General features: G+C 38.2%; 1 protein-coding gene across 1 annotated transcript; it reads right to left on the minus strand.

The window, feature by feature from the left end:
- Positions 1 to 8852: 8852 nt before the first annotated feature.
- On the minus strand, positions 8853 to 17837 carry mapre1b (microtubule-associated protein, RP/EB family, member 1b). The gene is made up of 7 exons (XM_051662319.1): positions 17784 to 17837; positions 16896 to 17019; positions 16644 to 16789; positions 14916 to 15114; positions 12109 to 12215; positions 11859 to 12011; positions 8853 to 11014 (listed from the first exon to the last, which is right to left on the minus strand). The coding sequence occupies exons 2-7, from the start codon at positions 17014 to 17016 to the stop codon at positions 10964 to 10966; spliced, it is 777 nt and encodes a 258-aa protein (XP_051518279.1). The 5' UTR covers positions 17017 to 17019; positions 17784 to 17837; the 3' UTR covers positions 8853 to 10963.

The following is a 17837-nucleotide window of genomic DNA, read 5'->3' on the forward strand; positions in this document are numbered from 1 at the left end:
CAGTGTACATAATGAGAAATGAAAGCATAGCTATCCCAAGATGCATTTGTTCTAGTCAAATATTATTATTCTTCAGACAAACTGTGATTACCTGACTTGTGAGTGTCTGTGAGATTGTTTGATAAAGTTCAGAGGAAGCCATGTTGTGTCTAAAACACAGCTCTGATGTGGCATCTTAATACACCTCAAAAACAGAAGGCCACAGACGTGATCGGGCAGGCCTGAAGCTTAGATCTTATCTTAGTAGTTATTTTAGAAGTTTTCCACCTGCCAAAGCTGTACTTTTAGGGGTAAACCGAGTGTTTGTGCTCATGAGAGACACAGTGACAAGAGGAGAAAAAAAAGTGAATGTAGGGGGAACTAGATTTGTTAATTTAAAAAAAAAAAAAAAACATTTGAGTGATGCATGTCCGAGCATGTTGTTGCCATGATGCTAGTGTTGTGGGTGGTTGTCAGGGCATTTTTGTGCTGTTGCTAAAATGTCCATAGTAGTTTTTAGCATGTTGGGATGCAGTCGCTAGGGTGTTGTGGGTTTTTGCTAGGGAGTTGCTAGGTGGTTGCTTACAAATCAAAAGAGCCTACGCCCAAATCTCTATAGCTGTGCATTTACAGAATACACTATGCACTCAGCCATGTAGTGTGTGAATTTTCAAAGTGTATTATCATCCCAAATGGAACACTTCACATTTTTTTACTACACGGAAGCATTCGCTGTTTTACAGCTGACAGAAGTGACATTTCAAACGCATGTGATGTGTTGCCACTCAGTTTTACTTATATCTAAAATAGTAAACATATCCACACAGTGTGGGGTGATCAGTAAAGCATTCAACTCACATTTGTAAGGTGCTGTCTTCACCGAAGTTTCATTAGTTGCCACAATCTCCATTATTTACAGTTGTTTTTTCAGAACAGCAACACAGCAAGGTAACTCCGTCTACTTTTTTCTTCTTTTTTTTTTTTGCAATTTCAGTAAAAACATACTACTCGCACTACTTACACTTCAAACTGGTGCAGAATAATGTAGAAGTGTGCGGTTTGGGATGTACTCAGCTCTGTAAGTGAATGGTGACCAGAACTTTCAAGCTCCAAAAATTACAAAGGCAGAATAAAAGTAATCCATATGACTCCAGTGGTTAATTATATGTCTTTTGAAGTGATGCAATTGCTTTGGGTGGGAAACAGATCATTATCTCAATCTTTTTTACTCTAAATCTTCACTTTTACTTTCATGTTTTAAATCATATGAAAATGAAAGTGGAGATTTATAGTAAAAAACAAAAGACAATTACCTATCATATTGCTTCTGAAGACATGGATTTAACCACTGGGTAGATTACTTTTATACTGCCTTTATGTGATTTTTGGAGCTTGAAAGGTCTGGTCCCCATTTGCTTGCATTGTATGGACCTACAGAGCTGAGATATTCTTCTAAAATCTTTGTTTGTGTTCTGCAGAAGAAAGAAAGTCACGCATTTTCATTTTTGGGTAAACTATCCCTTTAAGGATTTGTATAATAGCAAGCGCCATAAATAAAAAAAGGAGACAGTGAGGTACGGAAAGTCGACCTTGCCCCACACACAAACAAAGACCACCTGCTCAACCTGTCTGTCCCATCAACCCACATGTTAATAATCCCTGCATGATCTCAACACCTGTAATTCTCCATTAATACAAAAAAACAGAAGGGTGGACTTTGGAAATCCTACGTTAGACATCCACCAACATCCTGTGCAGAAAATCCTCTTGAAACCAAACTTATATTAACGGAAATAGCAGAAGATAAGACTTCATCTTGCCTCTAGCAAAGACACGTGTAAGGAGTGAGCCATGAAAGTTTCAACAACAAACTTGGTTCCAGTTGAACTCTTAAACACATGTAGTTTTAGTCCTAATCCCTAAGTCATAGAGGCATGATGAATACTGGAAAAGTCTCTCCAGCAGACTATGCTATTGTACAGATTTTACTATTGTACTATGCTATAGTAATTTTAGCAAAGAGTAGCTGGAACCATTCCCAATGATGTAAGAATTAAAGCCTAAAGACACATGGTTATCAGCTTCTATTGTACTGGAATCTTGCCCAGAGAGGTTATCGCTTGTGCAGGTGAGTGCATGCATGTGTGTTTGTAGGAAAACATACCTATAGTTGTCTGATTGAATAGCAAGTACCTACAAGTTTGTGCCATCTTTCATACCCCCTTAAATTTCTCATCCAATTTAACAAAACATTACTTCCTCCCACATTTGTTAAGGTCACATACTTTGAAGTTCAGTTTGTTTGACAAGATGCAGAATCGGTGAACTCACGTGCATACAAGGAACAAAAGGCCGGAGGTCCCTCTGAGTGAGCAGTGAAGCACACTCTATTCCCTTTAGAATGAGAGAGTATATGCAATGTCCAAAATTTTGAGATCACTTTTGAAAATGCTTCTATTTCACAATTTTCTAAAATAATACTTTTGTTTTTTCATTACATATGTTATCATCAGCATAATGACTTAATTGAAATGTTAAATTGAAAAATGAATGTGAACGATAATTAGTATTTGGTATGTTTTAAAAATAGATGTTCTGTGGTTCATTATGACACAAATGTTAATTAGTCTTGCACAGAATGAATGCCAGTGTATCCACTACATCAACTATTAAGATCTATGTTTTGTATCTGCTCAAATAGAGAGTTTACGTTTAAGATCTTTCTTTCTTTTTGAGAAAATGTAATTTTGTGACCTTACTAACTGAAAGAAAGATAAATAACTTCTCCGTGTAAGCTGGGTGTCCACTGGGTTTAACACAACAGACAAGAAAGATGGCAGACTGTCAAACCAAAGTGTCTGAAAATAGCAATCATTTTGACAAACAACAGACTGACAGCAGCTGTGTAAAAGAAGGGTAGAGAGAGAGAGAGAGAGGGACAGAGAGACTAAACGGCTGCAGCAGGTGAAATCACATTCAACAGTTGACACAAATGCAGGGTTGTAAAAAAAACTAATTATATTTACCGGTACGCTAAAGTATGGGTATTTTGTCAAAATTGTTCTCAGTTAAAATTCAACATATCCAGCAAAAACATACTTGGAATCTGAAAGTAAATTTACTGTTTGTACTTTAAGTATTAAAAGTAGGGTGGCCAGATGTCCTGTTTTTCCCGGGACAGTCCTGTATTTAAGCACTTTTTCTAGTGTCCTGACTTATTCTGAAAAAAACATGTTTTGTCCCATATTTCCCCTCACCTAAAATTTCTCTATCGCCTATGCGGCTTTCTCTGTCACGTGAGTATTCTAATCAAAGGTATCCAAAGATACAGCTTGTAAAACCAATAAAATCACACTGTGTTATTTGAAGTACATGATTGGATTAAACATCCAATCACAATCCCCTATTAATAGACATCCAGTTAGTGAACTGATTGAAGAGTCAGTTTGAAAGAACACATAGATGAAATTGCGGCTGGAATAATGTCAAGGAAGCGTGCATGTACATTTAATGAGGATCTTCAGAAAGAGTTTAAATTTCTAAAAAAGGAGTCACAGACAGAGCCTAGTAAAGTGAGGTGTGAGATTTGTGGAGCTCACTTTTCCATTGCCCATGGAAACCACACCGACATCACGTAGCATGTTCATACAAAAGCATGTGGATGCGGCTAAAAGTAAGTGTACCACACCGAGTGTTAGCGATTTTTTGGTGAAGTAAAGTTCCAAATCTGACAAGGTGCACTCAAGTGAAGGACTTTTTGCTTATCACTGTTGTGCACAGCCATAGCTTTGCACATTCATGACCTGAGAAAAGTTTTACAGGCCAGGCTGGAGGAATCATTCATACCCAGCAGTTGGATGCCCTGGTTGAAGCTGGTGACATGTGAGTGGATGATTTCTTTTGTGCAGTGAGAAACTTTTATTCAGCATCGATAGATTACCTCCAAAATTGGAGCCGCTCATTGGAGAACACAGAAAAACTTGAGTGGGCCCTAATGAGAGACATCCCAGAGTGGAAAGACATTCAGAGCAGCCTTGAACACTTCTACTCCAGAATCCCCACTCTCAGTTTGACTGATGAAATCACGCTCTTTGATGAGGGGGCTTGGAAATATTTTCACTCGTCGCATCACTGAGTGGAACATGAACAAGACGGCTGTGTCTGAGAGACGGACAGACGATTTTCGTAAGCTGGAGAGCAAGACCATCAACTTCAGAGTCTTAGTCAAGATCGTGGAGTTTGTTTTATGCCTGCCTGGGACATCTGTATCTGTGGAGCGTGTGTTCTCATTAATGAACGCAGCATGGACACCGGATAAATCTCAACTCAGTGTTACAGTCATGAAGGAAATGCTGTTCATACGTCTTAATTTTGGACTGGACTGCTCTGCATTTTACAATAAACTCTTGAAAGAGAAAAATTGCTGCCAGCGAAAAGTACAAGGTTACAAAGACAACAGTTACTGATGTGAATGCACCCTCTACTTCGCATTGATCTGCGCCTAAGGATACGTCAATTTCAATTTTGCTGGGAGGGGGCTGTCCCATTTTCCACAAGCAGGAATCTGGTCACCCTAATGACAAAAAGTCTTTTTTAATTTTTCAAAGTATATTAGCTCTATCGGCAGCTAATTTTTTTAGGCCATGTCCACATTATAGGAAAAGTTCACCCAAAAATGAAAATTCTCTCATCATTTACTCTCCCTCATGCCATCTAAGATGTGTAAGACTTTCTCTCTTCTGCTGAACACAAACAAAGATTTTTAGAAGAATATCTCAGCTCTGTAGGTCCATACAATGCAAGTGAATGGTGACCAGACATTTGAAGCTCCAAAAAGTAGATAAAGTCAGTATAAAAGTAATCCATAACAGTCCTCTGTAGCGATTCAGTTGGTTTTGGGTGAGAACTGACCAAAATATACTGTATCTCCTTTTTCATTGTACATCTTGCTATTGTAGTCTATAGGCACGATCATGATTTCAAGCTTGATTATACTTACTAGTGCTTGACACATGCACTGAGTGCTAGATGGCACTATAGGAATTGTAATCGAGCTTGAAATCATGATCACCAAGGAGACTGCAGTCAAGATGTACAGTGAAAAAGGAGTTATATTTTGGTCTGTTCTTATCCAAAACCAACTGGATCGCTTCAGAAGACATTGATTAAATCACTGGAGTCATATGGATTACTTTTATGCTGACTTTATCTCCTTCAAAGTTCTGGTCACCATTCACTTGCATTATATAGACCTAAAGAGCTGAGATATTCTTCTAAAATCTTTGTTTGTGTTCTGCAGAAGAAAGAAAGTCATACACATCTGGGATGGTATGAGGGTGAGTTAATGATGAAAGAATTTTTATTTTTGGGTGAACTATCCCTTAAATAAGTTTTCATTTGAAAAGTGATTTCAATATGTTTACCCTTTCTTACACTGGAAATGGAGCAACAATGCTCACAACTACTTCATACTTTGGAAAACATTGACATTAAGAAACTGACTTTTACTAATAATGTGGTGACTCTTCACAAGTTTGAATGACCATAGCCGTGTCCAAATACATTTCATATTGAAATTAATTTTAGTCTATTTAAATATGAAGAAAAAAAAATTTAAATTATAGTGCAAAACAGTGTGACCTGATTGTCTTAGAAGCTTAGTAAGTGGAAAAAATACAGACCCCAATATACATTTTTTATTAAAAGGAGATATAAGTCATGATGACCTAAAAAAAATATTGTATATATGAGTACTTTCAAGGTCTAAATGAAATTATAAGGATTAACAGTTTTTCTTGAAAAGGATGCTTACTGGCTATGAGACATGTAAGAGCAGGAATTTGAGACACAAATAACCAGGTTTTCTTCCTAAATGTATCATGTCATAGTAGGGCAGTAAAACTTCAGCATTCCACCAACACAAATACTGGTTCACAGGAGATAGAACAGACATGATGACAGAGTAAAACAGCACATCTGTTTCAGAGGTGTGTGAAACGCTCGTATATGGTCCCACGCAGTTATTATGGTTCTACACTGAGAAAGGGAGGGCTGTAATCTCCCACACATTCTTTAATATTGGACCAACACTCTCATGATCCTGAAGAGAAGAGAGGGGAGGGAGAGAGAGAGAGAGAGAGAGAGAGAGAGAGGTAAAAAGAGGGAAGGTTGTGTGTGCTTTAAGAAAGTTGAATGAATTCATTGAATGAATGAAATAGTTTTTTATATAAAGCAAAATGCTCATAGAGGGGAAATAAAATAACATCTGGGCTGGAACAAAATAGACTTTTGTAGAAAGTTTTTCCCAGTTTGTTTTACACAGATGACTGACTATAAATAAGACATGTGTTGGTTGATTTCCCTGAAAAATTAGTGTTTGACTACCTGTTTGTTCAAACAATGGAAGAAGAGGGCACTATGAGTTTTTCAGGAATTAATAATTATGTTTGCTATTTTGTTTAATGTCACTAGAAATTACACACTGCACCTTTAAATGATAATCACTCCTAATGTATCACCTGAGATTTCTCAGGTAATGATTGCTTAAAACAGCTGTCTTTCCCACGCCTAGCAAACCTGAGAGAGAGAGAGAGAGAGAGAGAGAGAGAGAGAGAGAGAGAGAGAGAGAGAGAGAGAGAGCGCCACCTCTCTGGCGCAGGATTACTTCTCATTTTAGTATTTTTACTCCACATCCACTACTGCCACCTAGTGGTGAAATGTGCCCTGTCTGCACACCAAGAAGACTTAGAATATAGCACAGAAGTTGTATGGACTACTTTATGGTTCCTTTTGACCCCGTTTACACCTGGTATTAAGATACGTCTGGGCTGGGGTGATTTGATCATGTGGTCAGGCGAGACACATCGCTATTTACACCTGGTTGCTAAATGCGTCTCTTGTGGCCACTTGTGCTTGGATTTCGAGGGGAGGGGCTTTGATTTCATGATGACATACATCAGTCACTATGTCAGTAATAAACTGCCAAAAAAGTAATAAAAGTCAAAGAAAGTGTGAAAAATGGCACATTGTTTCTCCCAGATGCAGTTGAAATTTAAGCACAAATGCAACATTTCGAGCAGAATCATTCCGTTATTTTAGTGAAGTACCTGTATTAGCAGAGCTTCAGATGTGTGTACTTGTCGTCTGTGTCTCTGCATGTTGATATCAGACACACTGAAGAAGATCTGTGAAGTTCTCATGCTTGTATTTGCATTTTCAAATTTTCAGATCGGACGGTCATTTCCTTCTAAAGCCACTCATAACTGCCAAAGTTTAAACTCTTGGTGGTGCTTCGCTGCTGTCTGGGATGCATTCAGGACTGATAGTGTTTACACCTCAAATGTGATGTGGTCACATGCATTTTTGACAACCTCTGTATGTGGTTTTTGTGATATGATAACAAAACATTTTGCACCCCATTTATCCCTGTATTGAATGCTGACTAGTGCTCAGAAAACCAAAAATGCATTTTAACACCGGGTGTAAACGGGGTCTTTCAATCCTTTGTACTTTGTGAACCATTAATTAGGGGGTTGTTTAAACTCACTCTCTCTCTCTCTCTCTTACAGACTCTGTCTTTCACAGTCATCAAGAGCATTGCTCCAGGACATTTTCCTTGAAGTGATCCTTGGAAAAGGAGACGCTGCCTATCTGTACCTAGCGTTGCTGCTCATAGAATAAGGGATATAGTATGGGATCAAAGTTCCAGCTTTGTATCCAGGATATTGCAGTTGGTTGTGGTGAATGTTCATACTTTGCATACACTTAACATACATGAATGCTGCTTGTGGTGTTATTTAGTGAATGCTTATACTGTAAATAGGGGGGTAAAAATATTGTGTTAATACTTTTGTTGATATTGTGTTAAATAAAAAGTCTTTAAATGGATTGGCACCTTTTCATCTTTCAGAATTCTGTGTATAAATAAACCTGTTAGATGTCTAAGGTCAACTGATCAGAGACTTTTGACGGTTCCCAGGTCAAGACTAAAGATGAGGGGCGACCATGCCTTTGTGATAGCCAGCCCAAAGCTATGGAAGAGACCAGTCTTCCAGTGTCCCTCAGATCTGCCTCCACAATAGATGATTTTAAGTCAAAGCTAAATACATTTTCTTTGACCTTGATTATAATCAACCAAAGAGCGTATTGTGTGTTGTATGTGTTTTAAATCTCTGTTATCATGTCCTCGTGTATTGTGGTTGTACAGCACAGTGGTCAGTGATCTAGTTGTTTTTATTGTGCTTTATAAATAAAATGGATTGAAATAAAATTGATACTTGATTGTTAATTTTTGTGTAATGCAGTCATTCACACATGGGTATGAATTAAGTACGACGTCTTACACAAATTAAGTCAAAGGTGACAAGAACATGTTAAAGTCGTAAAGAAAGATTAAATATGCAACCATTAACATGAAGTCCGTATTTTGCTGACAACCGTTTCACAAACCGCCAACTTGCTGAGCAAGTTCCTCCCTTGGATGTCTACAGTCTGCAACATACTTGGATAATGGTGACTCAGTCATAAGTTAACACATTACAAACATTTGTCGCCACCTACTAGCGTAAAGATGTAACATGAAATGGTTGCTTGTTGAACGCATCATTGCAAGAATCTCAAAACTGGAGCTAGTGAGATGAATTAACGTTGTGGTAATATGGCGCCCCCTAAGAAAAACCCTTGAAACAATCTCTCACAGGCTCGTGGTTTTCATTCGTTAAAAGTCAAGGATGGCGCTATCTATATGTGTACATTTTGTGTGTGTGTGTGTGTGTGTGTGTGTGTGTGTGTGTGTATATATATATATATATATATATATATATATGCTTCCTTATACAAATCCACAAAAGCAGAAATAAAGACAACAACAGAAAGACATGTAAATACTGTTTTACTGTAAGAAATGTACTTCAGCAATAGTTAAAAATGTTCAACTCTTAACAGCCTGCAAGTACAAAAACAGAGAGACAGTTTGGTAATGGTACTGGACCCACAATGTACCTTTCCTACAGATTGTTCTGAAAGGCCAAAGCACTGAACGGAAGGGTGAATCACTGCATTTCAAAGACATTACCTGCTTTGACACTACTTCCACTTATTTTAACTTGCATCCACCTTCTGCCAATAAACCAGCAAAAATTGAGCTTGGCTCCTTAAATTAGTCTATCTTTGCCATTCGTAAACTTAAGCTCAAAAATGAGTGACTTGTTTTGCTTTCTCTCTTGTTGAGAACAGATCCAGCTCTGTTACATCCACACAACTACAGCATAAGTTCTAAACCAATGATCCAAAACAACCCAGCAGAGCCTTTACTAGCACAAAGTGCTTTTAAGTTCTTAAAAGTCAAGGTATTTTATAGCACCAATAAAAACTCTGATTGCCAGTTTTGCATGTGCTACCTATTTAAAATGCAACATTAAGAACTAAACACAGAAAAAACTTCATATTGGCACAAAGTCAGTATCATAATGAATTTTTCCCAAACACAACCCTACTGATCAAACATGACATAACTTGAGTGGTCACTGTTTAGAAAGAGGCAACTTATATAGATCAATTCAGAACACAGGCATCCTATGGCATGCAGGTCTTCTAGAAATTGAGAAAAAAGGAACTTACATATTGAGTAAGGACAAGTAAAGCTTTCATGTTTCCAAAAAGCTCCTTTAGTCAATATTATTTTACTTAAAACAAGGCAATCATCTTTTAATGTAGTGTTGCACACACATTTGAAACAGCCTAACAATATGGCTAATTTGGGGAACGGTCTTAAAAGAGTGCCATATTTTGAAACAAGTCAAAAGATTTAAACTTTGTCTATTTGGAAAGTCTCTGTCTGGAATATCCAGTATTCTGCTGCTACTTCTACAAATAATAAAAGAGCAAAAGAAAACATTTAACCTTTAATTTGAATTACAAACACTTGCCGAGAGAGTGCGAATGAAAGGATAGAAAAATGCATTAAATATAAGGCAGTAAAAACAGGTAGAAAACTCGGCATCGCCCATGCAGAGATGGGCAGTGTTTGTCTTGTCAACTCTTGTCAAATTTTGGCCTCGTGTCCACCAATGTTGTGGCTAGTAAGTTCATATGGATATAATTTCTTTAAAGCAAACAAATAAAAAATAATAATAAAAAAAATAGATAAGACTTTTTGCTCATGCAACTGTGGTGCTACAATACAGTAGAGTCCTGTTGACTGCAAACCACAGAGCATGGCTGAGTGTTAGTACAGACATTTACCTCACAGCAAAAACAGACTCGTGCTGGATCGTAATCAACACATCACTACATCCATAAAACAAACAAAAGACAAACATCCGACTGGGTCCACTCCCTCCAGACAGTCTGTATAAGGCATAGTCACTGAGGATAGACTGGAGCGGTGGTGACTGCTACCTGCCTTGCACTAAAGCAAGCACCAAAAACATGAGTGGAAACTAGGAAGAGGGTGCTCAGGCTGCAGGGTTTGTGTAAAGAATTGTACACGTCTTTGCTATGAACTAACAATTTTGCTATTTCATCCCTCAGTTTTGAGTCAGTGTAAAATATGGTTCTGAATAAGACATCACAGTTATGTACCATAGCAGTGTGGAAGGAGATGCAACCAAAAAAAAATCACTACAGACAAAGTGGCTAAGACATTTCTGAGACATTTAAAATAAGATAAATATATTTGCAGGTGTCTGAAGTTGCTAAAGGAGGAAAGCAATATTAGAGATTGTATTTTACAGTCAGAAAACAGGAGTATTGTGTCAGTCATCTCATAACAGGTATGTCTAAGGGCATTAAAACAGTTCTTCCAATATGATGCGTGTTTATGCACGCTTCAGCAGACGCAACGGTTTCGATATGGAGTTTGTTCGGAAAAGTCCAAATGCATAACATGGTGTGGGAGGCCTTTGAGGATGGGGTGGGGGTGACTGTGGAGAGGGGACGAATGGAGAGGGTGAGAGGAAGGTAAAACTGCAACAAGTCACGAGTATTAGAACTCCTCCTGGTCTTCTGACTCAGCGTCTGGTATGACAAATCCCTCCTGAGACAGGGAGAGGGCAGTTAGTCATCTGATAAGAAAACTATTGCAAAACAAAGCCTTATAAAGACTGTTCCATCAATGTGTTTTTCTGGACTCATTTTAAGGGGTACAAATCTTTGGCCTGTGCCAGTAGAAGTGCAATTCCAGTTTACTCTAAGGACACATCAAGTTTTAATTAAGCTTTGACATGCAGTGATGGTTGCTGATAGAGGACATTTCCTAACAGTTTTCACAAATTTAGAGCCTTCCACTTGTAACTGTGGCTAACAGACATTTATACAGGGAAAATTCCCCAGAGCACTCTAGTGTCTCAACCATTGGCATTTATTTGTCTGTCTTTAGTAGTTTATTGAAATGTTTATTATGCTTTTGGAGCATCTTACATAGTTTATTTCTCATCTCACTAGTTTTTATTCGTGTCTCCATTCAAAAGCGCTGTGTCTTTAGGATGCTGCGTCAAGTTAAAGTTTAAAAACATGTTCCGTGATCCCTGCATGATTCTGTTGTGCACGGTCCACCATTTTGTGAGCGCAAGAGCGTGTAATTTGTATAAGGCTTTGCTCCCTACTGCCACATATTTGTAAAAACACCAAAGATGTTAATCAAGCTTGAATTGCTCTGATGGTAGGAACTTCCCTTATTACGGTCGGGGGCATGATTAATTGCATTCATTTTTGAACACATTATTTTTCATAAAATTAAAATCGCACCAAATTCACGCATTGAATCGACAGCCCAAATTAGAAGACACATTTTTACAAAATCTATTATTTATTACCATGTTCTTTGTTGTGATTGGTGTGTTTCTTTAGTTGAGCTGAGATTGTGACTGTGTTGAACTCACATCAGTGGCATAGAGAATATCCACAATCCTCTGCAGGGTGGGGTCTCCCTCACCCTCCTTCTCCTGACAGATCAGCTCAATGTTCCTCAGTTTGCCAAAATAAAAGTCTCGCTCCTTCTCCATGTCCTGGATCGTAGACTTTAACATGTTTAACTGAAAAGAGAGCCAACAAACATTTTAGTCTAGGAAGGTGGCTATACAGCCTAATGCACTGATACAAGAGTGGTATAAACCTTTTGGAAAATAATACCTCCTGAATAAGTTCCGCTCTTTCCTCATCACCACCAGCACCAGGTTTCCGTGCAGAGCTAGGTGCCATCTTAGGTGTTACCTTGGCAACGGCTGCTCTCTGGGGTGCTGTTGGGAACAAGCAATCAATAGTAAGAGAATGACAAATGAGTGTGAAACTAAAGAGAAATGTGGACTACAGCTTAACGACTTTAATGACCCCAAGTGTAATAGAGCTTCATTGAATCTGGGCTCAAAATCAACTGAATTTAAGTGCAAGTGAAACAAATGTGTTCAGAAGTCTTTAACTGGAATGACAAAGTAAAAAATGCTTGGGAATAACACTTTCTTACAGAATAGGGTCTGAATATAGAAACTCAACTAACCCCTAAAACAAGGGGTTTTAGGTTAAGTCAACATGAAATCAAACTTGACCTTATTTTCTTTAATGCACTTCATGCTCATATTGCACACAATTAATTGCCGTGCGTTATTTCCCCACCCCCAAAAAAAAGTTTTTTCCCCAAAATGTGTAAACACGAATTTACCAATCCCTATTTTTCAAAACCCCCTTTACAACAAACAGGCTTGATTCTGGTTTTAGCAACCCCGACTTTTATTACACAATCAATTGCTGATGGAAAAATCAAGTCCCATCGTCCTACATTTTTCTCCCTCACTGAATATCCAGTTTCACTCACACTTGGAAAAGCAAAAAATTATAGAAGTAAAATTGGTTGCGAATGCAGATTCATGTTGACTTCAAGCCTAAACATCAGCATATTAAACTTAACCAATTTATGTTTGATTTTATATTCAGTCATTTTGCCTTGTTTCCCTGAAATGTTTCAGTCAAGCACTTTTCCTTGAGATGGGTTAGTTGACAGAAAACTAACCATGTTGTGATTCTGTCGCTTTAAATTTTCACTACAACTGATCTGACAGCAACAAGGTAAACTTTCCCAGCAACAGCAGCCATAATGTAGGTATTTCTTACCTTGAAAATAGGGATATTACTAAATAATCGATTATTCGCTGTTAATAATTTGATTAAGCTTATCAATTGTCGATTACTCAATTTCAGCACAAATGCATTCAATAATAGAGAAAGACTGTCTACAGAATCATCAGCTAGAGGGTGCAATGCTGCTTGCACGCTGCATGTCACATACTGCCAAGACCAGGAGAGCATGCAGGTCCATTCGCCTGAAATCTCATCATCACCAGCGTAGAGGTATGTTATTAGCTGCATTTACACAATGTGTTTTATTTGACTTAATTTTAAATAAACAAGGTCTGAAATATCCCATGATCTACAACTGGAAGTTTTAATGAACACAAATCTGTATCTTCTATATAAGTTATTATTAACAGTAATATATAAACAGTAAATTAAACCACTCACAAGTTCATACTAAACAGCCTGAATGTATTAAAAATACACTGAACTGAAAATATATTAAGAGTAAAATACCAATACTCGCATTTCTTAAGTGTATTTATTTCAAATATATTTAAACAGAAGGTTATATGCACTTGGTTCGCTGTTTCATGTTTTCACGTTTCCTTCAACAGCAAGGCATTTTTCTCAGAAGTTGATGTTTTCAAGTTTGCATTAGGACAGTCAAAAATCAAACTTTGTATAAGTAAATCTTGTGTATTTTTTTTTTTTTTTTTTGCTTCAAGCTGTTCTTCACTTAGAGTTTCATTGTTGTTAATGATTAATCCATTTTCATTCATTGAAGTTAATGATTGTCGATTAAGAAAATTTCTTAAAATTTGAAATCCTAGTTGAAAATGAAGCAGGGTCAATATCAAAGGAGGAGTTTCACCGAACTTGCCAGGCTGTGTATCCAGCACACTACAGTACAGGTTCGGGAAAATGTTAAAAATTGAGGGTTCAGTACAAATTCGTTAAAAAAGTGGAAAAAGTGGTGCCCAAAGAAAGAATCTTCCATAGTTCGTGATCATGGATGGTGTGCTGGGACATTGTCCTGCTGTTAGTGGAGAGAGACCACTTGGGACACCATGGCAGTTACAGTCGGTGAGTTGTCAATGCTAACTTATCTTGCTAGCTAGATAATGTTCACAAAGACATAAACTTGATATTGTAGAAAATTAGATAACATGATACTTCAGCTTGAGCTTCCCTCTCGCTTGCGAAATGAGTGGGGTGTGACACTGGCACCAGGGCAACGTGTTAAGGGTGGGTTTTAGGGCAACGCAGTGGGGCTATTGGCTCGATAGTGGGAATGCTGATCAATTTTGGTCTCACGGCTTGAGGTCAGAGGCTATTGGCCCCGGCTGGCCAGTTGATAGCCCTCACACTGGCCCGATAGTGGAAAAGCGGCTCCTGTCTATATTAAGTAGACTGCAGATAGCAGAAAATAACTGGTCTATACAGACTTCTAATTTAGACTGAAAGGTTTCAACAGAAACAGGAGCAGACTGAAACTGTGCCACAAAATTAATCGTAGACACATGAGATACACAGAATGTGGAAAAGACTTAAACACCACATGATCATCACCCATGTGAGAAGTGAAAGATAGTGTTTTGATCCACATTTGAATCCTCTACACAAGACATCAAAGACCCCAATTGCCAGTGATACACCTTCATACCGATTACAGCAGCTGGTTTGACTGTCTTACAAGGAGTGGAGTTATGCACTGTCAATGAACAGGAACGTGCTTGTTAAATCAAACAGTGATCAGTTCTCTTTATATTTTGGGTGTAATAGGACATTATTATTATTTAAAACAAATAATCTCCTGGACATGAAATGGGGGACTAAAAAGAAAGAATGACAAACACATAGTGACCTACCTGCATTTATGATCTTTTTGGGCTTGCTGAGGGCAGGCATGGATGGGGTGGGTGCAGGCATGGTGTCCTGGCCCTGTCGTGCCTCCACTGGATCATAATCTTTACCATCATAGTTGGCGTCAAAGAACTTCTTAAACCACTGAACAAATTCAAAGTTGTCTTGGAACTTGCCCTTCACCAATTTGTCAACCGGGATTATCTAAGGGGAAAAAACACACCCAAAAATTATTTAATTGACTTATCAGTGATGTTAAAGTGAGTAACAAAAAGGGGACAATTTAACCAAAAGATTCGGAGTTACATTTGCACTGGCTATATTCTGCATCACTAAGAATTAAAACTGGTTTTAGGACAATGGCTATAGGTTTATGTTAAATAACAACCTAAATCAAACCCAGGCCACTGACCACTGACAAATCAAGGTTAATTTTTTATTTTTGGACAAAAACTCAAGGACTAATTGGATTCCATTTCCGATTCCAAAAGACAACAAGACATCAAGGTGCATTGCTTACATACAAGACATGCAATATACACTCACTGAGCACTTTATTAGGTACACTAGAACACCTACTTATTCATGCGATTATCAAATCAGCCAATCGTGTGACACCAGCGCAATGCAGATGGGCTGGTTTGAGCATTTCTGTAACTGCTGATCTCCTAGGATTTTCACGCACAACAACAGTCTCTAGAGTTTACTCGGAATGGTACCAAAAACAAAAAACATCCAGTGAGTGGCAGTTCTGTGGACGGAAATGTCTTATTGATGAGAGAGGTCAACGGAGAATGGCCAGTCTGGTTCGAGCTGACAGAAAGGCTACGGTAACTCTGATATCCAATCTGTACAATTGTAGCGAGCAGAATAGCATCTCAGAATGCACAAAATGTCAAACCATGAGGCGGATGAGCTACAATAGCAGAATACCACGTCGTGAACTTTATTAGGACCATAGTGTTCCTAATAAAATGCTAAGTGAGCGTATACTTACTCCAGTCAGACTGCAATGCACCACTGCATCATCATGGTCAAAGGATGAACTACACTCTTAAAATGGAATACATAGATGATAAAATAATGCAGACTATAGCCTTCATCTGCCAAATAACAAAGGACAATGCATCTGTGTGCGCTTCCACAGTTAATTCAGGGTGGACTTCAAAGACTTGTCATTCATCTTACAGATCTTTTTGTTTGAACATTGGTCTCTAATACTTACTTAGTTTACTCATTTTAAACCATGACTTGTACTACACATAAATACCTAATACTGGCATTATATTCATGCTGTTAAGCCAGAGGGGAACTGGCCCCTCACAGTGAGCTTGGTTTCCCCCCAAGGTTATTTTTCTCCATTAACCAACATCTTATGGAGTTTTGTGTTCCTTGCCACAGTCGCCTTTAGCTTGCTCACTGGGGGCCATAAGACAAATAATTTATTAACGCATTATCTCCTATCATATTATTCAATTAAACCACTCAATGAGGACTTTAAGAAAATACTGATTCATCTTCTTTTAGAGCATGATTTTCTGTAAAGCTGCTTTGAATCAATGCGTGTTGTGAAGAGCGCTATACAAATAAAAATGAATTGACATACTGGTGAACACATAACACTTGTGATAAAATGGGGATGAATACAGAAAGGAGAAGCCTACTGACTCCTGCTCTACTCAACAGAACCAGACAAACAGTGAGGAAGAGAAATTACCAGACAAACAACTCACTTTATCAACTCCCATTCTCTTGAAAGCAGCTTGCAATATCTTAAAATTGTGAATGTATTCATGCTCTAATTTTGCACCAAATTTAACTTTCTTCAAAGGTATGCAGCCAGGGAAAAGCATGTCCATGAACTGGCAGTAGGCTGCACCTGTGGGGAAATTATGACAAAAAGATCAGATTATACAAAAAAAAAAAAAAAAAACTTCACAATCATCATCGTGCAATATAAAGAAAAAGGCCTAATAACAACTCACCTGAACATAAAAGCTCAATCTTGGTAAAGTTCATCTGTAGAGACTCATTGATCCATGCGAGCATGTCATGGCGACTCAGATTGTCGCTGGTCACTGAGGTGGAATATACGTTCACAGCCATGTCCTAGAATGCAGCAGAGAATAAAGGATTTCTTAACAATCTGCCTTAACACAACAAACATACATCACAACTAAAAACCCTAAGCTTCTTTTTAAGAAACAGTTTGACATTGTTCAATCTTTTCAGTGACAAACTCATGAGAACTGACCACTATGAAGGCAGTAATGTGATAAACACAGATACTGTAAATCACTGTAGAAAATGGGGCTGCTATGGATGTTCTGCACTAACGGCAGAAAACAGCAGTAATATTAGTCACACTGGTCTCCAAACCGAATGAGCTGCCCCATCTGGACAGCATTTATAGGCAGCATAGGCACGTTCAGAATGTTCAACAGCATTTGGGGCATTTAATACCCAAAATGTTGTCTAAACAGGCGAGGTTTTGAGACACAGCCCCTGAGTCATACAGCTGCTCATCCATATCCAGGCCTCGCATTCCCCGCTATATATCGACCGTTTAAACAACAAGAAGTCCGAATTCATTCAAACAGCAATACCCGTCCACAGAGAAAAACAGACCGGCGAAATATTACACAAGCCCCTCAAATTCTTTGTCCCATAAAACCTCAGCACACAACAGCATCAGCTTCCGTTAGCGGCTTTGGAGCTAACTGCTCTTATAAGACGCAACCGTTTCAAATAAAACATGTTCAATGAGAATATTGTTTTTAAAAAGCATATAACAAAATAACAGCTGTATATTTATGATATAAGAGAATAAAACAGTATAAAACGGAATTTCAGGCGTCTCGAGCGAGTTTTACCTCTTTCTCTCAGTTCATGCGTCGGTTTGTTCTCCGAACGTCTTACGTCATGAC

The sequence above is a fragment of the Myxocyprinus asiaticus genome, chromosome 29 (assembly GCF_019703515.2).
Source record: "Myxocyprinus asiaticus isolate MX2 ecotype Aquarium Trade chromosome 29, UBuf_Myxa_2, whole genome shotgun sequence".
Classification (NCBI taxonomy): domain Eukaryota; kingdom Metazoa; phylum Chordata; class Actinopteri; order Cypriniformes; family Catostomidae; genus Myxocyprinus; species Myxocyprinus asiaticus.

Excerpts from the sequence above, each read along its gene's own strand:
- mapre1b (XM_051662319.1), bottom strand. The coding sequence starts at position 17,016 with ATGGCTGTGAACGTATATTCCACCTCAGTGACCAGCGACAATCTGAGT. Across the intron at positions 16,790-16,895 it reads GATTGAGCTTTTATGTTCAG|GTGCAGCCTACTGCCAGTTC; the intron begins GTGAGTTGTTAT and ends ATTTCCCCACAG. Across the intron at positions 15,115-16,643 it reads AGAGAATGGGAGTTGATAAA|ATAATCCCGGTTGACAAATT; the intron begins GTGAGTTGTTTG and ends TTTTCCCCTTAG.